Genomic DNA, 25,822 nt, shown 5'->3' with positions numbered 1-25,822 from the left:
CATTTATGGTTTTGCAACATTGAAGTCGACTTGGGAAACAAATTAATTGAATAAAAATAAATATTATATATAGTATATATAATTCAACTAGAATATATTCTAGCTGAATTCATATATATAATTTTTATTTCAACCACCAGAAATATAAATTTAAATACAAATATAAATACATTTAATAACAATAATACATACAGCATATAATAAGAAGAAGAGTACAAGCGTCAGACTAGACAAGTAAATGAGATGACCATAAAGCACTCAAAATCATTCTACACATCAATCTAATTAAAAAGTATTTGTTAAGCATTAGGTAAATATGATGTAGAAAAATTATAACTTTAATAGCAGTTTGTTTATTGCATGTTAAACGAAGTTATAATATTGAAAGTTCTTGCGAAATTAATATTTGTATAAATCGCAATCAAAATTATATTTTAAGGTTGGATAAATAAATTTTGGCTTATTAGCAGTACTTTACATGAATTGCCGCAGTAATACACTGCAGTAGAACTTACATAATAACTACACAACAAATATTTACTGTACTATTATTTCATTATATACAAGATTTGTTCTAGATTGATAATTTTGTAGGAAAATTTCAGTTGTGCGCTTTCAATTATATTAAAACATTACCATTATAAGGTAATACCTAGAAATTACTGCATTAGCAATAATCCAAAAAGAAATTATGAATTTTTTTTTTATCAAAATTTGGAAATAAGTGCATAATTAATGTCTTTGGCACGAGGTACATTATTGCGAGTTAATAATTCTGTCAAAAGAAATAATTATTACATATTTACTACACCTCAAATAAAATTTAATCTGTAATTTTTTCCCCCCCATAATCTTCAAAGAGCAGAATACAAATTTTTGTAAATTGAAAAAATATTGAATACAAAACTATTAATTGGAATATTAAATTGTGGCATTAAAGAATAAGTAAAGCTATGAAATGCAGCTACCTGACAGCAGCGTTCTTCAAAAGAATACATTTTTTTTTTCCTATTCTTTACAATTATAGATGAAAGATTCTATTCCAAAATAGTGTAAAGATAATCTAATCTATTTTTCTGACTTAAACTAATTTATATACCTAACAAATATCAAAAGCAGATAATTAGCGGTTTTAAAAGATTCATTAAAGTATTGCTGCCTCATAACAACTTCTATACCAGTTTACACATCAATAACTACATATAAAGATAAAAAGCAAACATAATTATACTGAACGTATAATAATCAAATTTGGTTTACGATTTATATTATACTACAAATAACTCTCTTAGTACATAGTGCTAACAAGTTTTGTGCTTTGTTTTCTGTAAACTAGTATTTCTGCACAAGACTTTTAAGATTTTTTTAAAAATATTTTACGTATTGAGTATTTTGAAATAATTATATTTTAAGCAAATGCTTGAGCCCTTTCTTCGGTAGTAGCTTTTTGGAGTTGAAATATGCAGAAAACAACGTTGTTTATGTAAACAACGAAATATCTTAAAAAATAACTAGTTTTGTTAGAAGTCTTTTTAAATAGTTTTGATAAAAGTTTAAAAACAATAATTTCGAATCTCCATACCACAACTTTAATTATCTTGAGGGACACATAAATTATTAGAAAGATTAATTGATTTCTAAAGTCGATTGAGAAATCAATTCTGTAACCCATTTGCATATGAATCTTAAGAGAGCTTTTACATGATAGTCTCGACTCAGTCAGTAAGGTTCTTAAATTTAACTTTTTTATTAGATACTTATAGATTTATCCAAAAACTGCAGCAAAGAAAAAGTAAAAATCTTGCCAATTGTCTGCTAAAAACTGAAGATGAGACAAAACCAAAATAGGTCAAAGGCAGCGAAGCAGGCTATATCATTGGAAAGAACCTCTTCAATATTTCCTTTATGTTCTAAGGATTCTATTTCTATGTTCTGACATTTAATCTGAGAAAATGGTCTTTTGCAAATATTTTTTTTTCTGTAAAAGTAACAATAGTAAACACCTGCTCCAAATTATTTGAGCAATTTTTTCGAATTAAAAAACACATTCTAATTATTCAATGGCAGTCCAATTTCAAATAGAACATTCTTATTTAGTTTTAAACAAAATTAAACAAAGAGGTTTGGTTAATAGAAAAAAAAAGACGATTATCCTCCATTTTTTATGAACATTGTTTACTATGCAGCATCGCCATACTTCTTTTATTCTCGCGGTTTTCAGATTATTGTTTTTCTAAGTGTTGGTTCAATTAGTTCGCTTACAGAAATTGACTTTTTGCAAAGTTTTTAAAAGAAATTAACTTTATTGGCGGAAGTAAAATTCGTTGAAACAAATCGATTAACCAAACTTTGTGGAAGTCAAATTCGTTAAAACAAATCGATTAACCAAACTTTGAAATTGGAAGGTAATACAAAAATTAAAGAAAATATACAGACAAGATGAATAAAAATAAAAATATTTGCATGGTTTTAGGATTCAATAATTTAATCTATTAACAAATAAATATTTAAAAAACTACTTTGTGGCAAGTTTACTCGATTTACATTTTTGTTCGTACAAATTTTTATTGATGTAAAGAAAAAGAACTTTGTTTTTGTATGAAAAAAATACGCCGATAAGAATTGTTGCCTTTCAGCAAAATTAGCCAAAAAGTAAATTATAGTAAGTAATTAGCATAAAAAAAATATATATGTATTTACAATATAACTTAGGTTGGTAGTATCAGTACTTATGTAATAATCATGTAAAGTTAATGGTGCAAACTGATGTTGATTATTCTTTCAAAAATGACCTAATAGTAGTAGATTGTTTAATTAGGCCCTTATTATAATGTTTTATACTTACAAAAATTTCGTATTCATGTCCATTATCGCATCAGGAACTATATATATTATAAAAACTAGGTGCCAATTAACCCATATGGAAGTGTACAGCCCAGTAGAAGTAAAGTTACAAGCTTGAAACTTTTATTGTTTATTTACATTAACATTAGTAGTGAATTATTTCAATAGGAGAAATAATAACAAGAACAGGTTAACCGATAAAAAGTTCACAAGATGAATAATTTTTGTTTTTATGAAGTTCTATTCAATAATTATTACAATTTCATGAAAAGCAGAGATTTTAACTTACTTTGTAACCAAGAATTGCCAAAATTCATTCGCAGTTAAGCAAATGCATGAAGCAAGAATCTACTTCGGAATATAGTCATTGGTCAGTGCTTCGAGTATGGAGATCCTGGTCTGTGGAAGGTATTCAGCAATGAAAGTAATCGCGCGAAGATCGTGGCCACCCAAACTTTGCCTGCCCAGCTCCTATTAAATTGGATAAACGACAAATGATGTCCATACGATAAGTTCATTATTGTGAAGTAAACCTAGTAGTACACAAGTGTGCTCAAGGTGGACCCTTTTATCCCATTAGACCGCAGCAATCCCTTCATTTCAAGCATTTCTCTTTCGTGACGACCACGCAAACTAACGCATTATTAAACTTCTTTATTGTAATTCACTCCCCTTAATTATACAATTTATTGCTTTGTTAATGTTAGTAAACTAGAAAAAATGTACGCCAAATTTTACTCTTTCCGGGCTGTCAATTATTTTTTGCACAATATATACATACATAGTGTGCGTAACAATAAAATTAAGCGTTTTTATGCATTTAAAAATTAAATAAAATATCACATGAACAAAATTGGACAAAATAAAGCAGACTGGCCCACTCTAGATAGTAGTCTGCGGCCGCTTTTGTTAAACAGCAACAGCAGTAATAGGACTGTTCCACAAACAGACACTGTTACACCAATAGGAACAGCGTATACAGCGGCAAACCGACTGCTATTGATTACAGTACGGCACCCACAAGGTTTTGTTCTGTTCTATCTCCACAGCTGCCTTTATCTGGGTGCACATATACGCTATATTCACTCCAGTCGCTGGAATCACCGCTGTAAAATAGATATAAAAATTTGCAAGTGTAAATCTTCAGTTTTTCAGTTTTCTCAGAAAAAAAAACCATTAATATTCATTAGATTTTTTGGTTTTGTTTTATCTTTTTGCATTGACTTTTCACCAAACAGTTTTCTAGATTTGGCACACTGATTGTGTTGCTGCAAAACGGAATTGTTGTCCTTAGTTGAAACATTTACCCTGAAGATAAAATGTTTGGCTTGTGAAAAGTAGCATATTTAATGTTGCGCTATTTACGTTTGATAGATTTTAGATTGCACTTTTCTAATACCACATATGGAAATAAGACAAAACAAAGATTACAAAGTGGTGTAGAAAGTAAAATACATTCTTTTAGTGGGAGCTAAGAGAAAAATGCCAACATCGGCGTCGAAAGTGCGCTTTTGACTTTGGAACATTTCTTATCTCTTTTATCGGTGTGGCAATGAAAAAAAAAGCCTTCTCAGGATGAGATGAAGAGGAGAATAGTCGCATGTGCTCAGTGTAGCTAATGCTCATTCTGAGGGTAAAAAGATGTGGCTAGCAAATCAATTTCCTTTCCTCAAAACATTTTGGATTTTGAAAGACGTTTTAGGTTAGGTGCAGAGGTTAACGAAACAAAGGTCAGGTCGCACGGCCCTTGGGCAACCCTTTAACAACAATATACTGATCAATATTCATCTTTTTTTTGATGACTAATTGATTTAACCAAAAGAAAAGAGAAATTGTTGCCGATTTCAGTTTTTTTATTTTTTGCCAAGCTTTCAACATCGTTCGCGAGGTAAAATGAAGTTAGTCACATTTTGTTCTAATTGTTTAAAGAGTTCATACCAAACTTAGTTTCAATCTTCATTTAGAAAATTAATCATAAAGAACTTATTTACTTATATGACGTAGTTTACATATATATATAAAATCTTACCTGAAATATGATGGCGATATTCAGATTCCAGTTTCAATGAATGCTCGTACATTTCTTTCGCTGCTTTGGCAGTAACCTTATCCAATGGAAATCTAGTGTCTTTTACCTCTCTTATCTGTTTGGTTGATTTGAATTTTATTAATAAAACAATTGGATAAATTTGATGGCGATGTAATCGTTCTACAGAAGATAACGCCACGTCCAAGATACAATGAACATTCTGAAAATTATAATTCACACTTATTACTTTTTTAATAATAATAAAATAATCTTTCTGATAAGTTAAGTTTTAAAAATTATTACTTGACTTTTTTAGGAAAAAAACATTTAGTACCTTGTCACACATATCCTTGACAGCAGAAACGGAAGTACATTCAAAGAAACTTCCTTTTTTCCTATAATCAACGAAGACATTGTCGGCTACTCCTTTGTCCATGATAGTTTGACTGCAGTGCATGACTTCAGGAACACAACGACAAAATCTATCGGGGAAATCTTGAATGAGTTTATCAGTGACCCAGTCTGATAGCGGACCAACCACTAGCACTGCTCTCAACTGTGGATCTAAATATAATCATCTTATTAACAAAACTGATATTATTAAGAAGAAATTAACTGAGGTTTCTTTTAAGAATCAATAATAGAAGGATAAGACTTTTATATCATGTTAATCTTAAAAATTAATAAAACAATGAATACAAACAATTGAGTCGTATAACCCGTTGATAGGAAGCTAAAGGACAAGCATCTTCATTGAGCATGCCGCTGTCACTGTACCAGCCAACTCCGATGTTGGAGAAAGAAGCTAATTCTTTACTATCGGATCGTTGATGTTTCTTGCGTCTGAAAAAACTACGTCTTGTTCCTCGTCTGGCCTCACCTTCAAGATCGCCCAAACTTCGCCGGACAACCATCTCTTCTTCAACTCTAAAAAAAAATAATAATGAAGCGAAATATCATTCTGCACCTCTCTATTGATGGATGAAATTTCCACTTTAACATTTAATTGATTATTACGGAAGTAAATAGAGGAAATATTTCTAATTTTTAAAATAGGACTTAATTCTCTTAGATATTTTTTAGCATCTGACATCACAGTCATTAAAAGAAACATAAATTCAATCAATAGAAGTAAATATTCGGGGACACTTTCTTTGAACTTGTAGCTATTTCTGTTGGAATTACATGACTAAGCACATAACATCTATGGAAATCATAATTTTATATACCTCACACACAAAATAAGCCCTTATTTTTATTTTTATTTTGTTTTATTGCATCTTAATAACTTCCTAATTGTAACAGAATGAAAAAATAAATGCCAGTTTCCGTCATGATAAACTAGGTCATCTTCAGGGCTAATTGACAATGTAATATTTTACATCATTAGGCGGTTGGTGTGTCTTCTGTTGTCTGTTCATGGACTGAGTGTGATCGGTAAGTAAATTAGCCCTAAAGATGATCTAGTCCCTAGATCGAAAGCTCGGCATAATAAAAATATATCATGACTGAAACTAGCAGTTATTTTTTCATCCTATTGAAACTATGAATCAGACACCAAAAATAATGAACAGTAATTCCTAATTGTAAATAATCAATTATTACTATATCTTACTATCTTGCGTGAATATACATATAAAGTAGGTTATACAAAATAACCTCCTCAATACTTAGTGAGCATTAACTAACAAATGATTACACGCAATTTTCACTTAAATGGTAGTTTGTTTACGAATTATAGCCGATCAGTGACGAAGTCACTACTTTCAATTCCTGCACTTATGTTTTTAAAGTCAATTTACTCGTAAACCATAAGCGTAAGCGAAAAGATAGCAATAGCAGAGAAAGCATTTGATTACCTTCCGTCAAAGAAAACATAAGACATTGTCAGGATGGTAAACAAAATTCATTCCCCAGCGCATTTGTTCCGAGAATTAGTGTATGTATTTATATACAACTTTTGATCTGAAGTACACTGCACGTACTATACTGGGGATAGATTGTCTTTAAAACAATTTATCAGTTTTGAGTAAATATTGATATAATTCTGGTGACAATAATTTACAACAAAAAGTGACGTATTTAATTTTGACTAAATAACTTACTTGTATTTGCTAGGTATGATCCCACACTGCTGCCTAAATCCATCTTCATCTAACAACCAAGCTCGCCAACTTCCTGGCACTCCATTGAACATAGTATTATCCACATGTAAGATATCATCCTTTTTGAATCTTAATTGCAGTACTTCTCCTACATCTCCTAGTCTGTCGAACATGGCTCTTATATAGAAGGAATCACCAGGTTTATCTTTCACTTCGTTGTACCCTAAATGATATGATAGTTAATTAATGCCTCGTTTATTTTAAATGCAACTTCTAAAAGAAATGACTGCAAGATATCATTATTTACGTTCAATGCAGTACTGGGCAAGAACTGTAACTTTATCGGCAGGTTTTGCAAGTTCATACGCTGCTTCTTCAGCAGTAGCTTGTCGCAGGTCCGTACCATTGTATTCCAAAATTCGATCACCCATTCTATTTTTATTTAAGCATAATTTTTGTATTAAATATAATGTAAAAGTAAATAATTGCTGAAATTCATCTAGTGTTGCAGAGAATATACCTGAGTCCAGCCTCGTAAGCCAGAGAACCAGTCTGAACACTGTGCACATAGATACCAACAGCATTTCCGCCCACTAAACTGATTCCAAGATTGCTGCATTTTTGTGTCTCAATGAGTAGATAGCGAGGCTCATCGCTACAACATACAGGACTCGCTCTGTAAGCAAAAATTCCAAGATTAATTATCCTTTCAGTAACCATCTTCTTCTTCTTCTTCTTTTTTGGACACCATTTAGATTATAAAACTGTAATAATCAAAGAATACACTTGGTGTAAGGTGAACACTTATAAAGGGGATGAAAAAGTAATTATCAGATGGAAAATAAACTAGAAAATTGGGAAAACTGGAAGGATGGGTGACAAAAGAAACAAGAAAACTCACTCTAACTATAAATGTACCTGCGATTGTATCTTGAATTAGTGTAAGCTCCTGTAAAATCACATTCAATTACATATAAAACATATTATTACCAGTTAAAACATATTCAAAGCAAATTAAATCTTTTACTTAAACTTTAAATCGCCGTCCAAAATGAAGTACAGTTCATACCTTTGATTTTGCGAAGTTAGCAGACGCTTCTTTTTCTTTATGACCATTTGTTTCCCCCAGATTGATTCATGTAATAGTTAATTTATCGAATATTTAGAAAGAAAATCCTGGAAGAACTTCTAGAGGGTCACCAAGCAACGGTGAACACCAAGAGTATCACCCGAATGATGACCGGACGAATGTCGAGGACATTGAGAGGACGTTGATTCAAAATTGTGTAATGATTCAAGTTTTTTCTACATCCATGGAAAACCTTCTGCTCCGATCGAGCACATCTTCATCTTGACCACGCAAGGCCCTTTTCAAGCGAACATACTATATGGTGATTGTAGAATCCTATTGCCAATGCATCGACGTAGTTCACAGTCATAGCAAAGAAATAAATCATATGTCAAAAATATTTATTTGTTGTAATTTTAGTCTTTCACAAATAACAGTTGGTAAAGGTCTTCAATTTCAAATGAACCATTTCAGGTTATGAGTTACAATCAAACGTTGAAAAAAGTCATACAGACCGTATGGCCGCATATGTTCACAAAAAAATTATGTTCTGCACTCAATCCTCATCATGAATTTCCATACTACTACAAGAGGTCAACAACCACCTTCTGAACTAATTTTACGTCAAAGACACCTTCTTAACCTGGTTGATTAAAAAGGCGTAGCCCCTTGGAGAGCAATAAAAAAACTTCGAGATATTAATTTTAGGATCTCCGACAGTAGGATGTTTACATACCTGGGTGAACTTGCATTAGACACAGCCATTGAAGTAATAGCCTGTGTAAGATGAGTTGGTAAGGATTTGCGATTGGATCGCGGACTATTACATGGAGTCGGAGAACCAGACCTCGTTTTGCTGTCACCACTACTGCTGCCTGTTCCCTCCAGTTCGTGGTACTCTGAAATCGAACAAAGGAAAAGTTTGGTAAAAGAAAATAAAAGTTTGCGGGAAATCCCATAATCACTTTACTGGATTTTTCACTTTTATGATATTTTCCCTATAAGTGTGCGGTTATCAGATTTAACTTCATTAGAATTAAATATTTTGTACATATTGGAGGACTATAAATGTGAACTTAGAACAAGAATCATAGTACTTAGAACAAGGATCATAGTATTTAGAACGAGGATCATAGTCCTTAGATCAAGAATCATAGTACTTAGATCAACGACCATGGAATACTTAGAAACGTAGTCAGAGGAAGCCGTAAAAATGATCCCACCAGATCTTGGTCACGGGCTCCCAGATCAATAAAATTAATTTTCATATCAATACTATAACTGCCAGAATATTTTTGTTTTCTCGTTGCAAAACATCTAGTAATCACCAGATAGTGATTTTTAAAGACTTTTTTAAAAGAAAATTTTAAGACATCATTGTTTATTTCAAACCAAACCAAGATTTGCTTGCTTCTGCAAGCCAATTTAGCTAATCTATCCATTAGGTTACATTAATTACATTTTAAAAGGATATTCTTATTTGCAAAAAAAAACCGAATATTTTCTCAATCAATGCTCTTTAGAGGAAAAAAACCTACAGTGGACGTGGATGATGAATTATTTGTATAAGATATAACGTACTTACTTTGAGGACTATATTGGACCAACATGGTGATACTATCTCTACATTGCCTGAGAACTGAGGCTGCCAGCCTGTACGTTGCACACCTCATATTTATTCCACAAACTTCCAATAATTGGTCTCCAACTCTGAGGCCAACCTGAGATGCTAGACTATTTTCACTGACCGTAGACACGAAAACTCCGCCACTATCTAAACATGAGATCTGGATGCCCAACGGCTCTGAAGACTTATCTATGTGTACCCGTCTTAACTCTCCTGGTGAGGGTCTGTAATTTAAAAATTTTATTTTTTGATTCAAGCAATAATAAGCCATAATTTATACCATTAATTACTAAATACTATTACTGAATAGCAGTACGTACAGCTAAATTTCTTTACACACGATACTTTTGTAACTTTATGAGTACTTAAAAGCTTCAAGTGTCCCGTTTTGAAGATACTTACATAAAGGGGCATGTTGTCTCATGCCCATGTTCTTTGAAAAGAACGAAGAAGCACCCAACAACTGGGGGTAACCAATGTAAAGTTTACAAGCAAGAAGCAAAATGGAGTTGTAGTTCCATGTTAATGCTTCGGCAGAGGAAAAAAAAAACTACGGAATAATAGCAATTTATCTTATTTACCCCTGTTCATTATAGTTTGAATGATTAAAAATAAATGTTAGTGAGATGTTAATAACAAAAAAAGGCAAATAATGTTAGTGATATCCGCAAATAATGGATCTTTCCATAACTTTTTGAAAATACCAGGCATGAATAATGCATATTTTTTCTAAAAGAGAAAGTAACAAAGACTTCGATGATAAAATCATACATCTTTAGGTAAAATTGTTAATATTAAGATATCCAAGATCAAAATACGCAAGAAGTTTTATTTTTCGAAAGACGAAATTGATAAATCCTAGCACAAATCATAGTGAGGTAGAGAAAGATTAGGATTTTCAGCAAACCATATGACAGTAAATATTACGATGTTAGCATCAGCTGATAAAATTTCGATTTCATTTGATTTTATTTGATGTTAATTACTTTGTGGGGCTTTTCGTCACACAACTAACTGCTCGTCCAAAGAAATGTTTAAGGCATTTCATTAAATGCGTTTAGTGGTAATAAGTATTTCCATTCAACTTGCCACTTTTACTTGTAAATTTTCATATTTCTCACTTAATTCAACAGAGAAATATAGCCCTCAATTGTAAAATAATGACATCAATATTGTAATTGACTGTTTATTTGAAAACTTCCTTCTTAATGTCACTTATTTTACCGTCTTTCTGACTTGCACGTGGAATTGCCGACTAGAACTGAGGAATTAAAAAGCCTTTTCATGTCGTTTAGGACAGTCTTACAGAAAAGCGAATCTTTCGGAACGGTTGAATAAAAGTACTAATCACTGCATTGGGATTTTTAGTAGACTATTATGTATTCGAGGAACTTCTAATAAACTATAAATTACATTGCAATTAAATGATCTCTTTCGTCCACATGTTAATGGATTTTTAACTGTCAGCCCATGCAAAGCTGTATAAATGTGAATGAGTACGAGATAATGAAGCTGGAATTTGCCTGGGTGTGTGACTGATCCCACCAAAATGGGGTGATGTAATTGTTGTTTTTGTTGATTGCCGGAGAGACTAGAGCCCTATAGTAATGTTTGTCCACTCATCCCTTCAGGATTCCTAACTTTTACCATCTCACTATGATAATACTAGGATTTTGGGTAAAAATTGATAGAACAAATTGCAAAAATACAAGTTTTAGAGTTTCCATGCAAAAGTAAGTATACATTTTTTGGTAAATCAATTATAATTCAAACAAATAAAGATAATGAACAAGGGCGCTGCTGGGTCTTCCGTTAATGGCAAAAAAATATACAAAAAAATAAATAAATAAATAAATAAAAGACTTTATCCCATCACCAAATAATGTGCAAATAAATAAAAAAAATAAATACTTGTGGGGCCAGCAATAATCTGGTAAAGAAGTGGTCTTATTTTGGCGATGTCCTGGCGAAAGTACTTCAACATGAAATGTTGGCATCGGACTACCACGGTCTGAAGTTTTTTCTATACTACTGGATGACACTTTCGCACCACTAGACTTGGACGCCACGGATGGATTGGATGGAATCCTGTTTAATTAATTTGTGATAAGTAACAAAGAGACAGATACAACGTAATAATTTGTTAATCCTCATTTCTAAAACTACAAATATAAATTCAGTTTTTACAAATGTATTTGTATTCAACATATAAAATAAAAATATTCTGCAATTAGTAACTACAGATGCAGATAAACATTTCTTCTTGCTCATCAAGTATTTGGCTAGCAGTAACGCTCTTGTGTCTGAAGGTAGCATTTCAAATTTTGCGATTGGACGAAAAAAATGTAAAGTTACTTACTTTCTCTTACCTGCACCACTTGAATAGGTCAAATTCTGAAATTAATTTTGATCAGAGAGATCCTCACATTATTGCCTCTAGAGGGCCCAAATAAAGTGCACATTATCACTCCAATCAGTATACTGTGTGGCGGCTCATTGCTCACTTTTTGGTTTCGAAACATTCTAAATTGCGAGTATAAGGTCCGTGATCTGCTATGTTTCCTTTTCATTTTCGTTTTAAGTGAAACTCTTAGGAATGAAAAGTATCTGAACTGTGGCATATTGGAATTTAATTTTAATACTCTGTCTAGTATACTTACCTAAAACGATCTTCCCTCTTGCGCGGAAACGTTCCAGGAGCTGTAAAGTGGTGATGATGGGAGTGGTCTAGATCATGATCGGTTGCACTTACTGAACTTTCGACAGACCTCATCTTATTGTAGTGGCAATCAGCGGAAGGTGAATGTCGGTGGCCGCCATACTGAAATTAATTGAAGTTTCATAATTACTTGAAGGTAAATTTGAAATTAATTTATGCGACACTATGTTGAATAGTTAGGAACCTGTATAGTATTGTATGATGGGTGAAATGAAAATGTAGTTGTAGCTAAAGCAGTGCTGGTATTATTAGATGGAGTTCCAGTGCCATGTCTATGTGAATGAGGATGCTGTAGAAACGGTAATGGATAGTGTGGAGCTCCAGGATAAAGTTGAGAGTGGATTCTCGAGTGAACAGCATTAGTAACCACACTGCCCACTAAGGGCGAAGTATCGTCTGGGCCCGGTCCTGCTGTACCGCTTAACAACTCATTTCGAGTTCCTTTCTTCTTCACATAGTACTCCAACTCTTCCTTACCGGCGTTACCTGTAACCAAGTTCATAAAAATAATTTAAATAGTTCTGTTTAAACCAAAGTTATTTAGCCACAACACTGTGGGAGTTAGGTGAACCAATGCAACAGACAGTATTTGTTGATGATTGGTTTATGAAGTTCCTTTCATGTTCAGGGGTTTCTTCCAGGTTAAGGTGAACCAATATTAGAGGTCATTGGGGCCTGAAGCACTTCCGGTTTTTGAGTATGAGTGCACTTCCAGCTCCAGATCATGTGCTTTTCTCACTTTAGGTGTACACTTGGAATATAAAAGTTAATTCAAGATGCAATTTCGAGAAGGAGAGAGGATAATAAAAAGTAAAGATTCACTGAATAAAGTGGTATTGGCTACTGCAATATAAACCATGTTTACACGCTAGGGTAGGTATCAAAAGGAAAAACTGAAAGTTGATTTTGATATATTCAATTTTGGAACTCAATACTCCGCTTACAGCTGTATCAGTAAAGCAGAGATGGTAGGTTTTATGGATATAATCTAAATTCATAACCTATCCCTTTCAACTATTTCAGATTTCTCACTTTATTCAACAGGAATATCGCCCTCAATTGTAAAATGAAAAGTCATCAACATTTTTCTAGACATTATTAGTCAATCTAGATTAATATTTAAATTAAGTAATTAAAAATGTTATTTTCTAGAAATGAATTTACATAACCACTTCATTCACTGATTTCAATGGAATAATCAGAATTATTGTCACTAATGATGCAGAAAAATAATTATTTTTCACTAATAGTGGACTAAAGAAATATTTTAGCAATGAAAGAAAAGCGTTTTATACAATACTTTTCCAAGTTTGATTTTGTGAATAAACAAGCTCTGAAAAGTATAATCACCCATTCATATATTTCGATCTTTAAAATTAAAAACTCATTACAGAACCTAGACGCTGCCATGAGTCAATATTGTTGTTTTACCTGTTCTAACGTTTAAATCCAACTCTTTCATGTCAGCTCGGCTCTGTTCGCAGCATGCAGGAAAGCTAAGATAGTTGGGAGAATTATTTAATAACAAGGATAATGGAAGACGAGTCTTTCTGCGAGGAGGCAGGATGGTCGCGGTTCCTGCTTCAATGGCCGGACACCCTCTTTAACAACACAAATAACAACATATTCATAATTCATCACCAAGTCCTTTACAGAAATAGTTATTAAACTATTTTTATCTCAAATACTATCAATACTTACTGTATATACTTAATCAAAATCACATTACTAAGAATAAATAGTTCGTAACATAAATAGACCCATATTGTTTAATGCATAAATAATGTGTGAGTAGGTGGTAACTACCTCGCTTTTGGCCAGGTTCCGCCATCCATTGAGGCTAATTTTCCTTGCACTCCATCGCTTCCATTAGAATATTTATGTCGGCTAGACTCCCTAATGGTTCCACCTCCTGAAAATTAATTTTTGGCAATAGAATCACTCAAGCAACGGTCTCTTGAAATTTAGACCACACTAATTTTTTTAAATCTTCTCCAAATGAAAATGGAATTTAACCTATAAAAATTTTATAATAGCTTCCGGCTATTTTTCAGACTAAGGGGACTCAAAACGAATATTACCGGTGGAAAATTCAAGTTCAAAAAGTTATTATGTGCGAAAATTTACTAGTTTTTCTAGGGAGAGAAAGTAAAATGGCCAGTCGGTTCGAAAGAAAAACTTAAATCGTGTTTAAATAAATTCGTAATAGATACTCGCATCAGTGTATAAGGCAGGCTTAAGCCTAAAACCAAAAAAGTTGTAAGTGCAGAATCAATTTTTGATACAATTAGGTGGTTACACACCGATATAAGAATAATATAAGAAAATACCGATTTAAGTGAAATAGTCTTAGCAAGAGTTTGTGAGTGCGTTTTCAGAGCATTTGTTCTAGCACCGAATTAGCAATCCTTCGGGTCACTTTTCTTTTGATGTGAAGTTTTATGAAATGCTTCGTCGTGAAAAAAAAACAAACAAAAAGACAGTACATGAATAAAGTACTCGAATCTAATTTCCAAATTATTTTGTCATTCCTATGATTAAAAACAAATAGAAGAAAATTTAATAAAATTTGATCAAAGTATATGTTAATTTAAAAGTACACAAACCTTTCGAATAGCTTGCGATAACCGAATCGAGTACTCCTAATGCCGATTCTCTTTCTCTGTCGAATGATGACGTGGGTGATTCTGCTGGAGTTGGCGATATTACTACAGGAGAAGAGTTACGATTCTTTTTCTTTTCTTCAGCAAGATTCACCCACTTGGTTGAGACTGGCGACGGAGAGTTACCTAAAAAATTTAACTACTGCCTTCTACAAAAGTTACAAATTTCATAGCAAACAAAAATTTAAAATGGTGAACTAAAGTTGTAACCTTCTTGGCAAGAAAATTTTATTAAAAGAATAATAAAAAGAAAAGAAAATCACACCCTATAATAAGAAATAGTAGGCAAGAGGTTAAAACTGACTTATTATATTTATGGTTTTCAAAAATTTCTGTATGAAACAATATGTAAAAGATATATGATACGATACCGGTGGGTAGGTTGGTGCGCGGAGAATGGGTCAACTGATCGACAGAGGTCTGTGTGGAGCAGTTCATCTGGCGGCTTTCTGTAGAGGAACTGCCCGCACTACTCCCAGATACCAGCGACGAACTGGCCATGTTGTTGTAGCTCTTCAAAGTGGTAATCAACAGAACATCTCTAGCTTCATTCAATAGCGACATTGCTTCTCGACTTGACATCACTCCTTCAACGGTTTTGTTGTTAATCTATAGCAAATCACAACAAATCTCTCACCATTTTACATAAATTCTGTGATAATAAAACACACGACTATAATCTTTATGAATCATGAAATAAAAATTTGGCCAATTTACTTACACTCACTATCCGATCTCCTACGGAAAGATTGCCTTCTTTTGCTGCTAAAGAACCTGGAGAAATTTTTGAAATGTAAATACCAGATTCTAGAGTAATTCCATGGTCATACTTGCTCAACTTCAACTGCAAAAAAAAAAAAAAAACAAATTAAAAGACAGCTGCAATAAAGTGAATAGATTCTTCAAAATTTAAATTAAATAAATTAATAATTAACTAACCTGTGCCGTGTATAACCTTCTTCTTCTGACCACCATAATAGCAGCATTGCCCACGCATCTCATTGTCTCCAGAACAAGTCTTTTGCTAACATTTGTACAGTCGACATTGTTCACTCTTACCACACAGTCGTATGGTCTGCAGATATTAAAATTGAAAATTAATTAAAATGGTCCTTCCAAAGATCTCTTTGCCTCCTTATACTACCGATAAAACTACATTCATTTTATTTGAATTAAAAATTATATTTTTATTTGGATTTATCTATCAACGCTTTCACTTTTATTTATTTTTAATCAACTCTTAAACCGAAACATAGAATAGTGTGTTTAATAGAAATGTCCGACTGGTAAAAATTGCAATGTTCTGGTGATAATAGTTAATGAGATATAGAGGGTTAAAATTTGGTTTTTAAAGTCCTTCAAATTGTAAACCTCTATATCTCCCTTCCTTTTGTTCCGATTTTATTGAATTCTATACCCAATTGTAGACAAAACTTAGCTCTATAACCGGTATAAACTACAATGTTCTAGTGATAATAGTTAATGAGATATAGAGGGTTATATTTTTGGTGGTTTTTAAATTCCTTCAAATTTCAAACCTCTATATCTCCCTTCCTTTTGTTCCGATTTTATTGAATTCTATACCCAATTGTAGACAAAACTTAGCTCTATAACCGGTATAAACTACAATGTTCTAGTGATAATAGTTAATGAGACATAGAGGGTTATATTTTTGGTGGTTTTTAAATTCCTTCAAATTTCAAACCTCTATATCTCCCTTCCTTTTGTTCCGATTTTATTGAATTCTATACCCAATTGTAGACAAAACTTAGCTCTATAACCGGTATAAACTACAATGTTCTAGTGATAATAGTTAATGAGACATAGAGGGTTATATTTTTGGTGGTTTTTAAATTCCTTCAAATTTCAAACCTCTATATCTCCCTTCCTTTTGTTCCGATTTTATTGAATTCTATACCCAATTGTAGACAAAACTTAGCTCTATAACCGGTATAAACTACAATGTTCTAGTGATAATAGTTAATGAGACATAGAGGGTTATATTTTTGGTGGTTTTTAAATTCCTTCAAATTGTAAACCTCTATATCTCCCTTCCTTTTGTTCCGATTTTATTGAATTCTATACCCAATTGTAGACAAAACTTAGCTCTATAACCGGTATAAACTACAATGTTCTAGTGATAATAGTTAATGAGATATAGAGGGTTATATTTTTGGTGGTTTTTAAATTCCTTCAAATTTCAAACCTCTATATCTCCCTTCCTATTTTTCCGAATTTAATGAAATCTTTTAATGAAACGCTTGTTACTTGCTGATTTCTGCAGCTTTAGCGTTTTAATCAACTCTTTTACTTGCTCAACTTTTTGAACTAGTAGGTTTTTGTTAAAGAGTAGATTGTTCGGTTGAAATTATGAACATAAATCATGTTTCTACTGTCTTAAAAATATAAAATATGAAAAGCATTGGGAAAAAATGAAAATTGTTTGAGCTAGGTATTAAGTTTTTTTTTTTTTAATTTGTAAAGAATCATTGCCCGATAGGAATCTTAAAAATGGCAGTAAATAATCAAAATACAAGAAAAATTTGAGAGCGTAAAATGTTTTTCATTTATAAGAAAACACTCGATCATATTAAAGTTTTGGAACGAATTTATGAAGGCTTTGCAATCAATTGTGGTCTGTGAAGTTGAACTTATTATTCGAACAAAATAAAATAAGGACGCCTGCTAGAAATGACTATGAGCAAATCGCTCCGAAAATAAAAAATTATCAATATCAGAAAAAATAAAATAAGTAGAATAACAAAATTACTTAAGTTTCCCATCTGCTATACTCCCTTTGGCCACCGAAGATACATAGATTCCTGTATCATTTGGATACTGTGGATCATCGCGGCCACCACATAATTCTACCCCTAAATCTTCAGTAGAGTTCATTCCATTCTGTAAAAACAAAACAATTTTTTTTTAGTGAAGAGTTACATCTCACGATAGTCTTCCAACAGTAAATACAAAGTAATAGTGTTTATTAAATTCAACGCTATTAATATTTTTATAATTTAATTTAGGACGCATCAACACCTGAAGTCATTGGCGCCCGGAACTTCTAATAATGCACAGCCAGCTTTAAGAAATGTTCAGTACTGACAACTGGCCAGTGAGTTGTAAATATTCCTAGCAAGAGAAAATCTATTTTTAAGAGTTCACTATTCCGAACAATTTGGCCATTCAAGTAAAGCTAATCTAAGTAAATTCAAATGTAGCTAACGCATAATTACTGGTTTATTACAATTTTTTAGACTAACCATCGCAATGCATGATAGACTCCTGAAACTACTATCGCTAGTTTTGAATTCTGAATTATGTTAGTGCTATTCATGATTGTTTCCACTTATTTGTAAATGTTTCCGGTATGGAAGTCAATTAAGTTGAAACAAATAACTATCAAGTACTTGATTAATGTAAAGTTGCATATGCAATAATTTCGAACATTAAATTGTAGAGTTCAAATTCCACAAGGATTTTGGAACGATACAAGGAGTGTGGATCTGGTACGATATGAAATAAATACATAAATTACATGCTAGGTTAGTCTATGGAAAATCTTTCCATTAATTTTATATCTTCTTTATATCTTCTGTAAATATTGTGAATAACATTAAATTAAATAAATTTCAACTTGCCAAATCAATGCTTAACATTTCAGAATCGAATTCCTGCATGTCCGTATCTATAGCAGAATCATGACTGTAGTTGTGACCGACTGAATGAAGCTGTACCATTCGATTTTCTTTTTCAATCTGTGCTTCCATTTTCTCCCTGAATAATAGAACGAAATGTTAATTTAATTCAGTTTTTTTTTCATATCAGACTTTTTTTAATTTCAACTCTATTAATTTAACTTAATGCAGAAAATTTGAGACTCACTTCAGAGTATTCAACTGCCTTGTGATGGTATCTCGCTGCCTCTTAACTTCATCTGAGTCTCTCAGAGTTTCCGCTAATTCACTGACAGCTCGGTCACGTTCCCTTCTTAATCGATCACAGAGTGTGCGGATACTTTCTCGTTCCAATACTATTTTATCTCTCTCCGAGAAGGCCCAATCTCTTCGGCGTTTACACACCTCCGCTTCTTGTAAAGCTTCTGTTCGAATAAAAAAAAAAAAATATTTATTTACAGTCACAAACATTGTATAAAACATCAATAAAAGAAACCACAGGCACATAAAATAAATAATTACAATAACCATGAATTAAAACATTTTTTATATCAAAAATAATATTGTAAACTAGCAGAAACTTCTGAAATCTGTAACTGGAGACTGTAACATTGAGACTAGGAGTAGGTTCTGGAATTCATCTACAGATCATGGAAAAGCTAGTCTGTGGCGTGACATAGTCACAAATTACTGCCCGCTGCAGTGAATTCTTCACAAACTTTCTAACAATGATTTCACCCCCTTTGAACCGTAGTAACAACGCAATCATAAGAATGCAGCACCATTCTTTCAGAGACATTGTATCCTACACCATTTGTCACGATCATAAACAACAATGTACGACAGAAATTAGGCTTATGGAATTCTTTGAACTGTTCCTGTTTTTGCTATTCAGTTATCAATTGAGATTTTTTCCAATCTTCAAATCTTTAATCCAATGTCCAGGTTAATATTTTGATCACACAAATCTTTTTTTCCTCAATTATTATGTCATGGGAAACCAAGACAAAAGCTTTACTTGAATTTTCGTTAGACGTTTTGCCTCCTCAAATATTCCTGATCTTTACGTCAAGCATTCATTTACGGCACCAGGGATTGACTTATTTCTTTACCCATTCTGATTGTCTTTTTTAAGTATTCATACATTTGATTGGACGAAACAACATAGCTCTAATCATTAAATACAATACATAATTCATTAAACATAATTAGTATATAAAGTACCTTGTAACTCGGCCTGTAACTTGTCATTCTGTCGACCGATTCTTTCGATCTCTTGGTCGGCTTGATCCAGATTCTCAATTCTCTCCTTCTGACACTTCACATACAATTCCATTGATCCTGACTGAGACTCGCATTCATCTTTACTGCCACTCTCCCTGTTAAAGGTTACAATTTACATGAAAACGTTTTAGAATTCAGGCAAATGTTTACTCAGTAACTATTAGTTAACTATTTATTCATAAAAAATGATATCAAGTGAACCTTTCTCTGCTGTATCCTTGCACGAGCAATCTGGTCTTATCTCGTCTATGGTGATCGTCTTCCTTTAAGGAACTGCTCGTGGATAGCTCGCCAAACTTTTCTCTAAGATCGTTACACTCTTTCAGTGCCTTATCTCGATCGTGAAGAGCAGATGCTATTTCTCTCTTTAAAGTTTCAACTTGATACGCCAAGGCCTTTTTCTACAATAGATTATAAAACAATTCTTAAACATACTTTTAGTAACTATAAATGAAGTAAGTAAATGGTAGGCGAAGAGCAACAAAAAAGAAACGAAAGTAAAACTTTCTTTCTACATGATCCTAATCCTATGTACCAATAATAATTAATTACGTAAATCTCAGATACAAAAGGTCTTGTGAGTGGACTATCAGTTTTTTAAAAATTATATTATAAATAGCAGTAAACTAAGTCCTAAGTGAAAAAAAAAGTTTTATATTTTTAGAAAAACAGAAAACTCAAACCATCTAATTTCGCTGAAATCTACATCCTAATAATCCTCTCATTAAAAAAAAACAAAACACAAGAATTGTACAAACCTCATCTTGTAGTTCCTTAAGTTCTGCCTCTAAAATACTATTCTTTTTGAATGCTCCAGTCAAATCTTCAGTTAGCTTTTCCATTTCCTTATGCACGGTGTCTCTTTCTGACATTATTAATGAATATTCTTGCATAGCTGCATTTCTTTCTTCCGTTAACCGTTTAATATCTTTGCTTGCTTTCATTCGCACTGCCATCGCCTGATTGATCTCTTTTACAGCTTCCTCATGTTGTTGTTGTACCTGAGAATAACTTTCAAGTTAATGCACCAGACTATCTTCTCCTAATCCTACCACTTACGTGTACCAATCTAAACAGCTACAAGTTTTTGTAATGTTATTTAATTAAAAAATAATAATTTACCTTGACCAAAGCTTCCTGATATTCATTTCTCTCTCTTAACGCTATATCCCATTGTCGGATCGCCGCGGTACATTGTTGTTTCAGACCATTTCTTTCTCTAATCGCTAAATTCCTTTCATTCATCATTTCTTCACACTGCTTTTTAACTCGCGCCATTTCCTCCTATAATTTAAAATAAGTCAATTAATAATTTAAGTAAAAATTAATTAATTTGAAGGTATTCAGTACGTTAATAATGAAATAATTAATTAGAAATGATTTTCCTGTAATGTTTAGCAGAATAATCTAATGATAACATGATTGCAATGCTTTCCTTATCTAGCAAGAGAAAGTATTCAAGATCGAACAACATTTTCGTAAGTAAAAGGTTGAAAAGAAGGAATTTCCATTGGTACTAAGCCATAAAATTATTCGACCATCAACACTGAAGTAGGTAAGTCCATTACATAATTGTAAGAAAGAAGGATGGTTCATCGAGTCTATAAAGTGCAGAGTTTTATTCAAAAGACGTGACATAGATTTTCTCTTTCTCCGCTCTCTAGCTGCTTGACCCCTAACGGAAGTACAAATCGACAGACCAACACAGAACTGAGAACATCAGGCTTCATCCTGGCATTAATACGCCTAACTGACACAATTACAAATAAATACAAAAAGATATCAGCCAATTACCTGAGCCAGTTCTAATTTGTCCACGGTAACAGTGTGTGAGGTTGCCAGAGTATCATATCTTTTAGTAAGGTTATCGTAATCACTTTTCATTGCTTCATATTTGGACAGTGTTGTCAGATACAGCTGATTGACAGCTTCGATGTTTCCATTGTCTCCTTCCTAAAAAAACAAATTAGCCAAACAAATAATTAACAAGTACAATTAAAATCTACAATACATATGTACATATTATAAAAGACTATTTAAATTGTAAGCATAAATACCTGACTCGTCCTGAGATCGGAGACAAGTTCATATTTAGTTCTTAACGAAGATGATTCCTGAGCGGCGGATTCCACTAGTTGTGCCATTGCAGCATGATGCTGTCCTCTGTAGTAATCTAATTCCTTCATGGTATGCTCACATCGCCGTACAGTCTCGCTGTGTTGTCTAAGGATAGCACAAATAATATTAATAAAACAATCCATGCTCTCAAGGGGGAGTTAGTTCAAGCGATTCCCAACTTCCGTTTTGGCGTGTATTTTGTGATAATTAGTAAGGTTGTTTTTCTACATTTTTCCGTTGATTTAAAACGTTTCGACAAAAAAAAATCAGTGCCTATTTCCTGACAGACAAAGTTCGCTTGGTACGGTATTTTAGTGTTTAATTTCTTTTTTAATTTAGGGCGCGTTAACATCTGAAATCATTGGCGCCCGGGGCTTTTTTTCAGTCACTGTCGGCCTTCGGATAGTGTTCTCTTCTTGTTACAGACAACACTGTCCATCACCGGACAGTGAGCTGTAAGAAAGCTCCAAAGAAGAGAAAATCTAAGAGCCAGCAGCTGGATTCCAACTCGGGATCGCCGCGTTTGAATACAGTTCACGAAAAAGGTTACCTCCTAAGCACTTGCAATTCATGCATTGCTTTCTCGCATTGTGACTTGAGTCCATCGTAATCCCTAGAAGGTAAACTCTCTCTTCCTCCACTTGTACTGCTTCTTTCGGAGTTAGTGGAATAACTGCGAGTTAGCGTATCTGGAACAATTTTTAATTTTAAATTATTAATCGAATCTATAAGGATAGAAAGTAATTTACATGAGGAGAAATGTTGATGCAAATATACATGTGAAAAAAGTCAAAAATATTTTTAAAAAGACTGGTTGTTATAAACATCTTTTTATGGAATTTGTACAAGAAAATTTGAAGAAATGTACGGATAAAAATTTGTTCAATGAAAGTTAAAACTTGAAAGGGAACTGGACTAATCCTTTCTTCAAGGATTCTTTTTTCTTGGAGTCCCTGCGGGTAACCTAGCCCACACACAAATGTGCACAACATTTAAAATAAATGTACGGAGGATATTTTAAAACTGGATTAAAAATAGAATAAAATAATAGAATAAAAAAGGCGCCACGGTAGCCGATCGGTTAAGAGGCGTGACCTGCAAAGCTAATATGCATTATGGTACTGGGTTCGATTCTCGGTCTTGGCCTTGGATTTTATTTAATGGTTAAATGAGAAATAGTGAAGTACGTTTGCTAGTCGCCTCCGTCCACGACACCTAGTAAATGGTAGTTGGACGTTAAGCCCCGCCTGAAAAAATAGGCGATTACTTTACTAACAGAATTAAAGTAGAATAGAATAAATCGAAAGAGCTAAAACTTTTATTTTTATAAGTGATATTGCTAAGAAAAAAAAATTAAAACTGAATCATTGCTTTTTAGCGAATGCTTCGGACAAGAGATTAAAATTTGTTAATTGTACCTTTAGTATTCAAAAGGATGTCTCGTCATCTAATGACTCTAAATTGTATAAAAACCAAAAAAAAGTATAATAACCGGAAAAAAATGTTTTCGGAGAAAACGAGCATTTTCAGCATATTCACACGACCAGCACAGAAGACTGCCAAAGAATGTGAGTGAGAGCAGAACAAGACGAGCACAAGTTCTATGAAAATGATGAAATTTTCTTCAATAAGATTTGGAAACAATGTCAACATTTCAAAGGCGAGCAATTTTTCTTAAGAGATTTGAGATTAGTTGAGTTTTTAGTTCGATTCTCCTGACTTGACGATCAAAATCTTTTATCAATTGGGCCCTTAAAGATGTAGAAAATTAACTACTTTGGGGCATCAAAAAAAAAAAAAACTGAATATACAAGCCCAGCAACCTCAATGGACTTTCAAAAACTCACGCTGCAGATAATCTCTGGAAGACCCAAATACTTTCTATTTAACTCTCCGTAAATTTTTGTATTGAAATTTCTTACTTTGACTCTTAAAAAAAAAAATGTAAATTTTGTTATGGATGGGCGGACTCCGTTAATAAAAAAAAAAATGCTATGAAATAGGAAAGCACATATAATCCTGATCAATATTTGACATTAGCACTAAGAACGTTTTTTGAAATCGAATTGCCAGTTCTGCAGGTTACGAAAAAGTGAAATGTTTCATTACAATAATGTACAGAGAGATGAAAAATAGTAAGGTCATAAACATTTATAAAAAGATAGAACTAACCTGAATTAGATACTCCATCAAGTGAGGAGTTGCCCGAAGACATCATTATTTAATGGATATATCCCATAAATAATTTTTACGTTAAATGTCTACTTCCATCTAGAAGATAAAAATTAAGGTAAAACGTTGGAAAAAATTGTTAATGAGACATTTTTCATTTTAAAGAAGTAAACGTACAATATTTTGATACAAACGTGAAATAAAATTAAATACCCTTAAAGAAAATTAAAAGTGAAATTATTTCATTGAAATTTATGTAAGACAAGCTTTCCCTTCTAGAAAAGTGTTTGCAATAATCCACCGCGTAGCTGAAATAATGACCGGATCAACTGGTGCAGAACAATCAACGGGCTATGAAAAAAAATTAAAAGCACTTATAAATAAAAGCCTTCTTTGGAATCCCAAAATTATTTTTTAAAAACACTTGAATCGTATTCTGCCTAATCATATGCCACAACTTAACATTATCACTGTAATATTATCTCTAAAATATTGTTAAATTATTTATTTCCTGAACACTTACTCAAATAACTTCGAACTCAGATATACGTTAAACAAATAGAACGAAAAAAAAGTAATTATAAGAAAATGGAAAACAAACTCCAACCTCCTAAACAATAAAATGGAATCTAGAATTGTTGATTCAACAGAAGAAAAAAGTATTTTTACCTTAACTTGATATCTGTTTTTAAGTGCTGGTCATCCGAATTCACTTAGGTTGACAGACGTATCGACACCAATTCGCTGCAGTTCGAAAAAAGAAGTAGAACCGGAAGATTATTGACATGCTAAAAATATATCCAAATTATCAATGGCCTGTGGTTATCAAGAGTATCAGAAACACATAAATGTATGCCCTATTTCAAGCACAAATCTTAAAAAGCATAGTGAAACTGTCCCTAAAGTGCAGAAGTTACGAGGAAAGCCAACTGGAAATTGCAAAATAGATACTGATGAAGGCAACAGCTGTTTGTACTGGCCGGCCATTTTGCCAGTAACTTAATGTTGATATCATTGGCCGCCAAATTCAAAATCTACATAAGAAAAAAATACTTAAGAACTTACCGTCCCTCTCTTACAATTCTCGAGTTGTTGACTTGTAGAAACATGTTAACAAACTCCTCAAAATATACAAAACGAATTTGAACAGAAAAATTACTCAAATACAAACTTTTCAGTTTCACAAGTATTTTGGAAAACATTTTCTTCCAGCTTATATCTATTCTTCGTCTATCACTTTTGATAGAAGCATTATCAACTCTTAACATTAGCTTATTGTTTAAATGCTTCAGTATGATGTACGGCTTTTCCAGGTCTATAAAATAAGGCTATGTAGTATTGCTTGAACCCAAATGTGAAGAAAAAAGATTAGCTAGGTGGGCAACTTTAAAACAGTTCAGAAAAAAAGTTTTCTTTCTCAGTAAACAATATCATAAAATGTTGAAAGCTTATATTTTTTATTTTACCGAGCTTTCGAAAAAGGGACTAAGTCATCTTCAGGGCTTTGGAACATAA

General features: G+C 32.7%; 1 protein-coding gene and 1 long non-coding RNA gene across 3 annotated transcripts; one reads left to right on the top strand and one right to left on the bottom strand.

Annotated features, from left to right (window-relative positions):
- Positions 1-846: 846 nt before the first annotated feature.
- Positions 847-25,271, bottom strand: Dlg5 (MAGUK family member discs large 5). 2 transcript variants are annotated; one of them, XM_074129689.1, is made up of 30 exons: positions 24,977-25,271; positions 24,308-24,406; positions 22,686-22,824; positions 22,075-22,240; positions 21,812-21,970; positions 21,140-21,301; positions 20,776-21,018; positions 20,219-20,418; positions 19,958-20,112; positions 18,942-19,158; positions 18,698-18,833; positions 17,827-17,957; positions 15,996-16,131; positions 15,778-15,900; positions 15,428-15,665; positions 15,000-15,182; positions 14,200-14,305; positions 13,825-13,994; positions 12,578-12,879; positions 12,335-12,495; positions 11,586-11,762; positions 9,633-9,898; positions 8,784-8,946; positions 7,499-7,654; positions 7,286-7,410; positions 6,979-7,201; positions 5,577-5,800; positions 5,208-5,437; positions 4,874-5,093; positions 847-3,950 (listed from the first exon to the last, which is right to left on the bottom strand). In XM_074129689.1, exons 2-30 carry the CDS (start codon positions 24,351-24,353, stop codon positions 3,841-3,843), a joined length of 5,067 nt encoding a protein of 1,688 aa, XP_073985790.1. In that variant the 5' UTR covers positions 24,354-24,406; positions 24,977-25,271; the 3' UTR covers positions 847-3,840. The 2 variants fall into 2 exon arrangements, with proteins under 2 accessions (XP_073985790.1, XP_073985791.1); XM_074129690.1 differs by lacking the exon at positions 11,586-11,762.
- Positions 2,523-8,446, top strand: LOC141454977 (uncharacterized). Its single transcript, XR_012459068.1, has 3 exons — positions 2,523-2,662; positions 7,482-7,656; positions 8,145-8,446. It is a non-coding gene; the product is annotated as an uncharacterized lncRNA (long non-coding RNA).
- Positions 25,272-25,822: the final 551 nt, after the last annotated feature.

Source organism: Rhodnius prolixus, unplaced genomic scaffold (assembly GCF_049639745.1).
Source record: "Rhodnius prolixus isolate KJV_2025 unplaced genomic scaffold, Rpr scaffold_15, whole genome shotgun sequence".
Classification (NCBI taxonomy): domain Eukaryota; kingdom Metazoa; phylum Arthropoda; class Insecta; order Hemiptera; family Reduviidae; genus Rhodnius; species Rhodnius prolixus.
This window is presented reverse-complemented; position numbering and strand designations above follow the sequence as displayed.

What these genes read in the sequence shown, in the direction of transcription:
- Dlg5 (XM_074129689.1), bottom strand. Translation starts at nt 24,353, where the DNA reads ATGATGTCTTCGGGCAACTCCTCACTTGATGGAGTATCTAATTCAG. An exon ending in TATCGCAAGCTATTCGAAAG is followed by an intron (nt 14,306 to 14,999) that starts GTTTGTGTACTT and finishes ATTAATTTTCAG; the next exon opens with GAGGTGGAACCATTAGGGAG. An exon ending in ATATCGCCATCATATTTCAG is followed by an intron (nt 3,951 to 4,873) that starts GTAAGATTTTAT and finishes TCTATTTTACAG; the next exon opens with CGGTGATTCCAGCGACTGGA.